Below are 12,549 nucleotides of genomic sequence, written 5' to 3'. Positions count from 1 at the left end.
ATGGTAAACTTCACATAAAGTACTGAAATGGTAAATTTCACATAAAGTACTGAAATGGTAAACTTCACATAAAGTACTGAAATGGTAAATTTCACATAAAGTACTGAAATGGTAAACTTAAAAGTAAACTACTAGTACACTTACTACGTAAAGTATACTTGGGAAATATACTCAAGTTTACTTAATAAAATTAGCTTTAGCTTTAAGTGCACTTTTTTTTGTAAAGGAAGTTTTCCATGGGAACTATTTTGCCTCACAGCACCCTGCATGTATCTTTGAGAGGGGGACGTCTGGTTCCTATCGCCACCACAGTGAACGGTTCTGACTCGGTAAGTTTATCTAGAACAGAGCGTTTCACACCGAACCGCTCAGAACCGCTCTGTTTACACCTTAACCGGTTATCTTTTCTGAAACTGAAATTTTTTGGAATTTTCTGATTTGCATAGAAATTTGGGTTCATGCAGCTGCAACTAGTTGTGTGTAGATATAAACACAGGAGAACCCTGATGACCAGGAGTGCCCAGTAGAGGTTTCTGAAGACCAGGCGACTGTAATGGACGTTTAAAGAGTGAGAACGTTGAAGTATTATTTATTGTTTATTATGTGTCTCATTTGTATTTACATCATTTTAAGTGCATCACAAGAGCTACATAATGCAGGAAGATCGCTGAACACAGTGTCTGGATGGGTCGTCACCACGGCCTCCACACAGCGGTCAGTGAGCTGGAGCTGCTGGGCGTTTTACCCTCAGTAAGTGGTTTGTCCAGTGCAGAGAGGTGCTGGTGTTGTGATGGTGAGTCCCGCAGGCTCGGCATGTGTTTCTGAGTTCCAGTTGCGTCAGTGGTCAGTACGGTGGCCTTCACTCTGCCGTCCCGCAGCAGTGTCCCCCCTGCGTCCGGCCTGTGGGGGGTGTGCAGGTCAGCACTGAGGAAACATCTCACTTCACACACACACACCCTGTACCCCACACTGAACACACCACCTTCACCTGGACACACAAACAGGTCAGAAACCGGTCAGTTTCAACATGCAGATCTAAAGAGCCTCAAAAACACCAATTTAAACCAGACAAAACCAGTTAAAATACATATAAACCAGTTTAGTTCTGTTTAAACACGTTCAAATACATCTAAATCCATCTAAACTGGTCCAAATCAGTCTAAACAAGTCTAAACTAAAGCAAACCAGTGTAAACTGGTCTAAATCAGTTTAAACCAGTTTAAAAAAGTAAATTAATGTGAACAAGTCTAAATCAGGAGAAGACTTTAAACCAGTCTAAATACCTCTGAATCAGTTCAAACACATGTAAACCTGTCTAATTAGGTTTAAGTGGGTCCAAATTAGTTTAAACCAGTCTAAACTACAGCAGACTAGTTTAAATAGGTCTAAATTTGTGTAAACCAGTCTAAATCCTTTGAAATGAGCTATAACCAGTCTAAAAGTCTAAGCTTTAAACACATCCGAAACAGGATAAATAAGTGATTAAACCAGATTAAAAGAGTTCTAATGAGTAAACCCAGTCTAAACAGTTAAAGCCACTTAAGTCTAAATTAAGTCTAAATGAGTTTAAATCACTGTCAGTCGTTTCTCATCGATGGTCCAGGAATTTTTCCTGACCTGGGTGCATGTGCTGTAGAGAGCGCAGGTGCCGGACGGTCAGCTCCAGGATATCAGCCTTCTCCAGTTTAGAGGGACGGCAGCCCTGGACACATCAGAGTCAGAGCGGTCAGTAGAGGACAGTAGAGCTCTATTCTGTTTTAGTCAATAAACCGGTTCATCACTTCACCGAAGTGCTGATAAAGTACCTGCTGAAGGAAACGCTGCTCTGTGATTGGCTCTCACCTGTGTGACATGTGACTGAAGCAGGAGCGTACGGAGCTCCCCGAGACAGGCGTTGATCCGGGCTCGCCTCCGTCGCTCCAGCAACGGCTTAGACAGCTAACAACAACAACAACAACAACAACAAAGAAAGAACATACAGAGAGAAGAAGAGGTGGTGAACAAACTCCACTGATGCCACCTGCAGTGGATCGATATTATTATTCTTATACCATGGTAAAAATCATCCGTGCAAAAGTTTGTGCGCCCTGGTCCAAGTCCATGTTCTTGTTGTTTTTCTAGGTGTAAATAATTTAACACATGTTCTAAGGAAAAAACACGTCTTTACTAAGCTATTATTGTTTCTTACTGAATAAAAAAGGTAAATAAAATGTGGCCTGTGCAAAAATACATTTGATATTTTATGGATTATTTTACTTCCCATGTTAAACTCAGATAAACAGAAATTGGGCACTACAATCTGTTTGATTTAGAAAATCAACAGCAGCGCGTAACGTGACCAGAGACGTGCGCCGAATGGTGTCGTTCTACACGTCTGTGTTATTACAGTAACAGTGAAATTACAGTATAATCTCAGCTTCTTCATTGCTTGGCTGTATGACACAACACCGCTGCCGTAGGAGAACATCGTATCTCCAGCAGGGTAACTTTACAGCAGATGGAAAAACAAACGTTAAAACGTTAATCCAACGAGATTTTATTCCATCTGTTCACAGCCGTGTCCCGCCGGAGCGTTCAGGAGCTGCGTGGACCTGATTAGAGTGAGGCTGAGCTCAGAGACTCACCTTGCGCTGGGATTTCTTCTCCGAGTTGATGTTCATGTCGTTTTCAGGTCCGTGTATGTGGACTGAGTTCTGCTCCTCTCCGTCTCTCCAGCCCTTCTGAACGCCATTTAAAGACGAGGCTGAGTGGCGTTAATCACCGAACAATGGTGCCACTCAGGGGTTAACGCTCCCTCAGAGGAGACACGGTGATGATACCACACAAAACACTCAGTGTGTGGGGTCAGCGCTAAGAGTGTGTGCATTATTCATAAGACCAGCGTCGCAGCAACCGAGGAAACCACTCCATTCAGGGATTAGAGCCCCCAAAGCTCCACCTGTCAATCATCGGTGACTGACAGCTGAAGTGTGTGAGGAGCTGAATCATCTCAAGGACAACTTCAACAGATCTGGAGAACAGCTTTATAAAACTCAAGTGGAACTTTATAAATCTGGAGAACAGCTTTATAAAACTCAAGTGGAACTTCAACAGATGTGGAGAACAGCTTTATAAAACATAAGTGGAACTTTATAAATCTGGGCAACAGCTTTATAAAACTCAAGTGGAACTTCAACAGATCTGGAGAACAGCTTTATAAAACTCAAGTGGAACTTTATAAATCTGGAGAACAGCTTTATAAAACTCAAGTGGAACTTCAACAGATCTGGAGAACAGCTTTATAAAACTCAAGTGGAACTTTATAAATCTGGACAACAGCTTTATAAAACTCAAGTGGAACTTTATAAATCTGGACAACAGCTTTATAAAACTCAAGTGGAACTTCAACAGATCTGGAGAACAGCTTTATAAAACTCAAGTGGAACTTTATAAATCTGGAGAACAGCTTTATAAAACTCAAGTGGAACTTCAACAGATGTGGAGAACAGCTTTATAAAACTCAAGTGGAACTTTATAAATCTGGACAACAGCTTTATAAAACTCAAGTGGAACTTCAACAGATCTGGAGAACAGCTTTATAAAACTCAAGTGGAACTTCAACAGATCTGGAGAACAGCTTTATAAAACTCAAGTGGAACTTGAACAGATCTGGAGAACAGCTTTATAAAACTCGTGGAACTTCAACAGATCTGGACAACAGCTTTATAAAACTCAAGTGGAACTTTATAAATCTGGAGAACAGCTTTATAAAACTCAAGTGGAACTTCAACAGATGTGGAGAACAGCTTTATAAAACTCAAGTGGAACTTCAACAGATGTGGAGAACAGCTTTATAAAACTCAAGTGGAACTTTATAAATCTGGAGAACAGCTTTATAAAACTCAAGTGGAACTTTATAAATCTGGAGAACATCTTTATAAAACTCAAGTGGAACTTTATAAAACTCAGTTTCAACTTTCTAAAACTCAGTTTCAACTTTATAAAACTCAAATGCAACTTTATAAAACTCAAATGCAACTTTATAAAACTCAAATGCAGCTTTATAAAACTCAGTTTAAACTTCATAAAACTTAGTTTCAACTTTATAAAACTCAAATGCAACTTTATAATACTCAGTTTCAACTTTATAAAACTCAGTTTCAACTTTATAAAACTCAAATGCAGCTTTATAAAACTCAGTTTCAACTTTATAAAACTCAAATGCAGCTTTATAAAACTCAAATGCAACTTTATAAAACTCAAATGCAGCTTTATAAAACTCAGTTTCAACTTTATAAAACTCAGTTTTAACTTTATAAAACTCAAATGCAACTTTATAAAACTCAGTTACAACTTTATAAAACTCAGCTATACTTTTCAACTCAAGTATAGGTTTAAACCCAAGCGGAAGTATAGAAAACTACTTTATAAAACTGATTATTATGTTCATAAAACAAATTAAACTCATTCATCAAAATCCAATTACTGAAGTATAAGGAATCAAATGTGTGCAAAACTAGTCAAAAGGCTTAAACTAACACAAAAACATATAAAAGGAGCATTTTGTGAAAGTAACCCAATCAGAATTATGAAATTTGAGAAGAAATGAAGAGAATCCAAAACCAGGAATAGGAGAGAGAGTTTATCTGGAATTCCTGATATATACTACTGCCCAGCTGTATTGATTTCAACTCAACTCTGATTCATTCCAGTCGTAAGTTTAGGTCTCACACACTTTTGAAGCCTCTGTATCTCAGAAACTATTGAAGATACAAACATTCAGTTTTGTGCACACCACTGGACACATTACTGATATTTCCTGGAAATGGTCAGCAAGTCTGAGACGGTCAGTCAGCACCTTGACTTTTTTAAAAATCTGAGGATTTGAGGCAGATTTAGACGGCTCTGCATAAATAAATCCTCTAAACGTGTCTCCTCCTGCAGTCCAGTGGTCTATGGGACCACCATGACTTTATCCTTCACCCTAAACCGTGTGGGGTTCACTAATGGAACACACACACACCGTGTTTCCTCAGACACACACAATGTGGGGGGGCAGGGCAGGAGTGTGTGTTACAGAAAGAGAACATGTCTGTTACATCTGCACTGGTTTACTCGTTCATTCACTCATCCCTCACTCCACGCCCCCCGACTCCCCTCCATCCTCGGCCTCCCTGCAGGAAAAAAGATTGGACTTGTTCTTTCTGTCCAACATGGAATTAGTTACCCCCCCAACCCCGAACACACACACACACACACACACACACACACACACACACACACAATCATGATTAGCATGCATAAACGTCCGATTCACACAGGACCTGCATTTCCCACGCTTAACTAACCAAACAAGTGCCAAAGCACCACAACACAGCAGCCAATCACTGCACTGCAGTTCAGCCTGAAGCTTTAGCCCAGTGGGCACCAAGTGTCCTGCTGGACATCTGGATCGACTAATCAAGGTCTGCTGGGGTGATCAATAACAATACTACTACTAGTCTCCACCAGTGGGATCATCTCCGAAGATCTGAGCGCTTCTACGGAGAAGCTGCTTCTCCAGTACCACCACCTGGGGAAAATGTATTCCCTACTCAACACGCTTTTGCTGCACGATCAAAGCCAGTATTCCCACCAAAAACACCAACTATTCTCTATCTCAACACACCAACCTTTCCCTGCCTAACACACCAAGCATTCCCAGCTCAAGGCACCATCTAATCTCAGCTCAACACGCCATGTATATCCCACCCAACACAAATATTCCCTGCCCAAACACATCAAATATATCCCACCCAACACAAATATTCCCAGCCCAAACACATCAAATATATCCCACCCAACACAAATATTCCCAGCCCAAACACATCAAATATATCCCACCTAACACAAATATTCCCAGCCCAAACACATCAAATATATCCCACCCAACACAAATATTCCCTGCCCAAAGACTCCAAGTATACCCCACCCAAGAATTCCCAGCTCAAGGCACCACCTAACCTCAGCTCAACACACCATGTATAACCCACCCAACACAAATATTCCCTGACCAAACACTCCAAGTATACCCCACCCAAGTATTCCCAGCTCAAGGCACCACCTAACCTCAGCTCAACACACCATGTATAACCCACCCAACACAAATATTCCCTGCCCAGACACTCCAAGTATACCCCACCCAAGTATTCCCTGTGCCCAAGACACAGATTTCCTCTTTAAAATATCAACTATTCCCTGCCTCATCATACTGACTATTCCACATTCAACACACCAAATATTTCCTACCAAAAATACTATTCACTGTCCCAACATGTCAACTATTCCCTTCCCAAAACACCAAGTAAACTCTGCCCAATATACCAAGTATTCCTTGCATAACTTACCAGGTATTCCCTGTCTATCAGACCAACTATTTCCTGCCCAAAACACCAAGTATTTCTTGTCCAACATAAAAGGTATCACATGCCCTTCACACCAAGTAATCTTTGCCCAAAATGCCAAGCATTCCTTGGCTTTCACAACAAGTATTCCTTGCTCAACATAACACGTATTCCCTGCCCATCACACCAACTATTCCCTGCCCAAAACACCAGGTATTCCCTGCCTATCACACCCAAGTATTCTCCACCCAAAATACCAGGTATTCCTTGCTTATCATGCCAAGCGTTCCTTGCTCAACATACCACGCATTCCCTGTCCACTAACCAATATTTCCCTGTCTCAGCACACTAGCTATTCCCTGCTCCAACACACTCACTATTTCCAGCCCAACAAACTGTCTCCCCTACTATAATTACACTGCTATAAGCACAATAATCCGTTGATTAACTGGGCCAGGTGTGCCGAGGCAGAGATCTGAGAAACATGGGAGCAGAGGACCCGCAGGATTCGGACTCCACAGCCAGAGAGTTTGCTGCCTGCAGTAACAGGGGAAGTGTGTTATCTGAGCATTTGTTTAGTGTGTGGGCTGGACAGAGAGGGAGTGTCCAGATTAGAGCCCAGATTAGTCTTATTGTTGCCTTTTCATATGGAAATGAGACTCATTCAGAGGCTGACTAACACACACACACACACACACACGCTAATACACACACACACACACACACACACACACAAACAAACATGCTAATACACCCACACACACACTAACACATGCTAATACACCCACACACTCACACACTTAACACATGCTAATACATACACACACACACACACACAAACTTTACCCCTGGGTCCTAACAGTCAGTTATTTGCCTCTAATTCAGTAGTTTACCTATGGAGTCAGTAGTTTACCTTGTCAGTAATTTACCAAACAGTAGTTCATCCCTTAGTCAGTAGTTTACCTACCATCAGTAGTTTGCCTGAGTCAATAGTTTACTGACGGTCAGCAGTTTATCAACAGTCAGTTTACCTAGTCAGTAATTTATTGACAATCAGTAGTTTACCTACAGCCAGTGGTTTACTGACAGTCAATGGTTTAGCTAGTCAGTAGTTTACCTAGTCAGTGGTTTACTGACAGTCAGTGGTTTAGCTATAGTCAGCAGTTTACCTAGTCAGTAGTTTAGCTACAGTCAGTGGTTTACTGACAGAGTCAATGGTTTAGCTACAGTCAGTAGTTTACCTAGTCAGTGGTTTACTGACAGTGGTTTAGCTATAGTCAGCAGTTTACCTAGCCAGTAGTTTATTTACAGAGTCAGTAGTTTAGCTAGTCAGTAGTTTACTGACAGTCAGTGGTCTACCTACAGTCAGTGGTTTACTGACATTCAGTAGTTTAGCTACAGTCAGTGGTTTACTGACAGTCAATGGTTTAGCTATAGTCAGCAGTTTACCTAGTCAGTAGTTTATTGACAGTCAGTAGTTTACCTACAGTCAGTGGTTTACTGACAAGAGTCAATGGTTTAGCTACAGTCAGTAGTTTACCTAGTCAGTGGTTTATTGACAGAGTCAGTAGTTTAGCTACAGTCAGTAGTTTACTGACAGAGGTAGTGGTCTACCTACAGTCAGTGTTTTACTGACATTCAGTAGTTTAGCTATAGTCAGTGGTTTACTGACAGTTAGTAGTTTAGCTACAGTCAGTGGTTTACTGACAGAGTCAGTAGTTTAGCTACAGTCAGTAGTTTACTGAGTCAGTAGTTTAGCTACAGTCAGTAGTTTACTGAGTCAGTAGTTTAGCTACAGTCAGTAGTTTACTGACAGTCAGTAGTTTAGCTACAGTCAGTGGTTTACTGACAGTCAGTAGTTTAGCTATAGTCAGTAGTTTACTGACAGAGTCAGTAGTTTACCTTTAGACTCAGCAGTTATCCCAAAAGGTACATCAGTTTGGTGCAGTTGCTCAAACGAGAGGTTTAGCTGAGCTACTTTCTCGTTATCATGTCCTGACATCGTGTTGAACTGTTTAATGATGAGAGAGCTTCAAACCGTTGGGTGTAAAGTTTCCAAAGAGGTTTTTTCTGTAGATGAGATCAGGTGAGCAAACACGGCCACTTTGGTTTCCCAGAGCGGTTCCGTTCAGATCGGCTCTTCAGGAAAGACCTGGGGGAATTTCAGTTTATTTCAAATGAATGAATCAATCAGTGGATGAAAGATCAAACAGGAGTGTGTTGGAAGAAGCTGCTGAGTTTCCCACAGTGGGTTTGAGTGTGTGAAAAGGACAGATTAGAGAGATAGAGGGAGGGAGAGAGGGAGAGGGGATCAGCGAAGAATGGAGAAAGACCCTGAAAAGGAGGATGGGGGGCACGAGCGAAGCGCCTGTTTTCCATTAGACGCTCTCTCATCCCTCCATTCTTCCTCTGTTGTTCCTGAAGAGGGGAATGTGGAGACTCTTCAGCTGGAGGATAAACCCGAGTGTCTGAGTGAATGATCCTGGAGGTGTCTGTGGGGGGGGGGGGGGGGCATGGAGGGGTTGGCCTGTCAGTCAAATAGAAACACTGAAACTCCAGACTGGACTAAACTTCAGACTGAACTAAACTCCAGACTGAACTAAACTCCAGACTGGACTAAACTCCAGACTGAACTAAACTCCAGCTAACAGACGTAGTGAAGGGTGAGGTTTGATAAACGGATTAAGGCCGTAGTTACGCTGCGTACTCACACCTGGGAATATAACCTTAACCCTTCTTTAGTTAGACACCGCTGTAGCTGAATGGGTGGATCTAAACCGCTGTAGCTGAACGGTGGAGCTAAACCGCTGTAGCTGAACGGTGGAGCTAAACCATTGTAGCTGAACGGGTGGAGCTAAACCGCTGTAGCTGAACGGGTGGAGCTAAACCGCTGTAGCTGAATGGGTGGAGCTAAACCGCTGTAGCTGAATGGGTGGGGCTAAACCGCTGTAGCTGAATGGGTGGGGCTAAACCGCTGTAGCTGAATGGGTGGGGCTAAACCGCTGTAGCTGAACGGGTGGGGCTAAACCGCTGTAGCTGAACGGGTGGGGCTAAACCGCTGTAGCTGAACGGGTGGGGCTAAACCGCTGTAGCTGAACGGGTGGAGCTAAACCGCTGTAGCTGAACGGTGGAGCTAAACCGCTGTAGCTGAACGGTGGAGCTAAACCGCTGTAGCTGAACGGTGGAGCTAAACCGCTGTAGCTGAACGGTGGAGCTAAACCGCTGTAGCTGAACGGTGGAGCTAAACCGCTGTAGCTGAATGGGTGGAGCTAAACCGCTGTAGCTGAATGGGTGGGGCTAAACCGCTGTAGCTGAATGGGTGGGGCTAAACCGCTGTAGCTGAATGGGTGGGGCTAAACCGCTGTAGCTGAATGGGTGGAGCTAAACCGCTGTAGCTGAGTAGGTGGAGCTAAACCGCTGTAGCTGAACGGTGGGGCTAAACCGCTGTAGCTGAACGGTGGAGCTAAACCGCTGTAGCTGAACGGTGGAGCTAAACCGCTGTAGCTGAACGGTGGAGCCAAACCGCTGTAGCTGAATGGGTGGAGCTAAACCGCTGTAGCTGAATGTGTGGAGCTAAACCGCTGTAGCTGAATGGGTGGGGCTAAACCGCTGTAGCTGAATGGGTGGGGCTAAACCGCTGTAGCTGAATGGGTGGAGCTAAACCGCTGTAGCTGAGTAGGTGGAGCTAAACCGCTGTAGCTGAACGGTGGGGCTAAACCGCTGTAGCTGAACGGTGGAGCTAAACCGCTGTAGCTGAACGGTGGAGCTAAACCGCTGTAGCTGAATGGGTGGAGCTAAACCGCTGTAGCTGAACGGTGGAGCTAAACCGCTGTAGCTGAACGGTGGAGCTAAACCGCTGTAGCTGAACGGTGGAGCTAAACCGCTGTAGCTGAATGGGTGGAGCCAAACCGCTGTAGCTGAATGGGTGGAGCTAAACCGCTGTAGCTGAATGGGTGGAGCTAAACCGCTGTAGCTGAAGGGTGGAGCTAAACCGCTGTAGCTGAATGGGTGGGGCTAAACTGCTGTAGCTGAATGGGTGGAGCTAAACCACTGTAGCTGAGTGGGTGGGGCTAAACCGCTGTAGCTGAGTGGGTGGGGCTAAACCGCTGTAGCTGAGTGGGTGGGGCTAAACTGCTGTAGCTGAGTGGGTGGGGCTTAAAGAACCAGTTCACTCTCTCTTTGCTGTTTGTTCTCTTTTCTCTCCGAATCAGAACAGAAGATCAAACACATCAACACGTAAATCTCGTTTAATGAGTAATTATGAAATAGCAAAACAGCCTGAACATCTGAAAATGAATTTACAGTAAAAACAACCCAAACAGAGAAGCTCGGCTAGTCATAAATAAAGTCACGTGAACACCAGCAGTAAGAGCCGCACACGTCGTCGTCATATCTCAGAGTCCGATTTAAAGGAAGTCATGCGAAGCGCTTTAAAAACAACCGAGCAATAAACAGCCAAGAAAACAGAACCAGAACCGAGGACAACCCAAACAGCTGGAACCATGCAGGTGTGTAGAGGCGTGCACCTTTCAGGGAGCAAAAGAAAGCAGTTCATTTTAAATATATATATTTATATATACGTTTCTATCTTTCCTCAACAGATCTTCATCCTGTACATATTTACAGATTAATGCACAACAGCTCGTCTCCGTCCGTTAGAACGCGCAGAACCGGGCTCGATCCGGCGCTATTCCTTCGGAAGCCTCACAATCGGAACCGCAGTGAAGAGGAGATGGAGTGACCGCGACGCCGGACGGCGGCAAACACTTTAAATAAGGTAAAAAAGACTTCAAGGCACTGCACAATCAGAAACACCCCACACTACACCGCTCTGTACACCGTCGCTCCGCTCAGCTACAGCCCACCTTCAAAACCGGGCAACCCCACCAGCCTCCCCAGAGTTCCCCCATAACCCAGAGTGTGAGGAGTAATCAGAGGTCCAGAGGGTTTGGAGTGAAACGGTCCAGACGTCTTTACAGTGGTGGTGATGGGAACCAGGCGTCGCCATGACTACAACACAGATATAGACACTTTATTTACCATCCAGAACCACCAGAGAACCTACACGAGTCTTCTGAGCTTATATGGAATGTTGATGATGGAAAACAGTGGAAAATCTGGAATAACGAGTTTTCTTTGGGGACTATTTTGCCGCACTGCGCCCTGCATGTCTCCCTCCACCATGAATGGAGTTGAAGTTCTCTAAACTCTCATAAAACAGCGTCTCAGTCATCAGGCAGTGAATTCAGAACCAGTTCATGTAGGAACTTTCTGTAGGAGCTTTTAGAGGGACGTCTGGTTCCTATCACCACCACTGTGAGGAGATTTTAGAGGGGGACGTCTGGTTCCCATCACCACCACTGTGAGGAGCTTTTAGAGGGACGTCTGGTTCCCATCACCACCACTGTGAGGAGCTTTTAGAGGGGGACGTCTGGTTCCTATCACCACCACTGGGAACGGTTCTGGCTCGGTCGGTTTATCTAGAACACCAAACCGCTCAGAACGGCTCTGATTAGATCTCAACCAGTTAATTATGCTGGAATTTTTGGGAAAATTGGTGGAATTGCCCTTCAAGAGATACCGATTTAAACGCTGCCACCGATACACTCTCATGTCTTATAACAGTCGACTTATTTTTAAACTGTTCGTTCCACTTTAAACGTTTTCACTGATGTAAACAAACTTTTTGTCTGACCGTTGACGAGATTATCGCGGTTTATACTGTAAATATTCCGCAATAAAGCTCAGAGACTGATTCCGCTCCGACTCCACAACGATCAGGATTTATTACAGTGAAATAACTAAAGAACTAAGCGTAAACGTTTACGACCTTGTCTAACACGGCCCTCGACAGCTAATTAACCGTTTAATTAACTTCTGACTTGATTAACAGAATTAAGTTCTCGTTTACTAGACGCTGTAAGATCTTAGACATTAACAGGTAAACATTTAGAGGTAAACAGTAAAATAACAGCTGCCCATCGAGCTCCTGCTTGGAAAGTGAAGTCAAATCATAACAAATTCTGTTAATCAACTTCCAATGAACTCTTAATTAAACGTGCTGACGCAGAGCAATACTAGACAGCAAAGTGGTACTGTAATAAATCAGCTCTGAAATCAGCTCTGAAATCAGACGCCGCATTAAACCAGAACTGGCTGGAGGTGTCGAGTGAATCCAGCAGTTCAA

At 43.7% G+C, this 12,549-nt stretch overlaps 1 protein-coding gene across 1 annotated transcript; it reads right to left on the bottom strand.

Annotated features, from left to right (window-relative positions):
* Nucleotides 1-573: 573 nt before the first annotated feature.
* On the bottom strand, nt 574-3,968 carry LOC108410735 (transcription factor HES-4). Its single transcript, XM_017681960.1, has 4 exons — nt 2,625-3,968; nt 1,843-1,938; nt 1,618-1,702; nt 574-988 (listed from the first exon to the last, which is right to left on the bottom strand). The coding sequence occupies exons 1-4, from the start codon at nt 2,658-2,660 to the stop codon at nt 693-695; spliced, it is 513 nt and encodes a 170-aa protein (XP_017537449.1). The 5' UTR covers nt 2,661-3,968; the 3' UTR covers nt 574-692.
* Nucleotides 3,969-12,549: the final 8,581 nt, after the last annotated feature.

This window comes from Pygocentrus nattereri, chromosome 9 (genome assembly GCF_015220715.1).
Source record: "Pygocentrus nattereri isolate fPygNat1 chromosome 9, fPygNat1.pri, whole genome shotgun sequence".
Taxonomy (NCBI): domain Eukaryota; kingdom Metazoa; phylum Chordata; class Actinopteri; order Characiformes; family Serrasalmidae; genus Pygocentrus; species Pygocentrus nattereri.
Note: the sequence above shows the minus strand (reverse complement) of the source record. Positions and strands in the feature narration are given on the sequence as shown.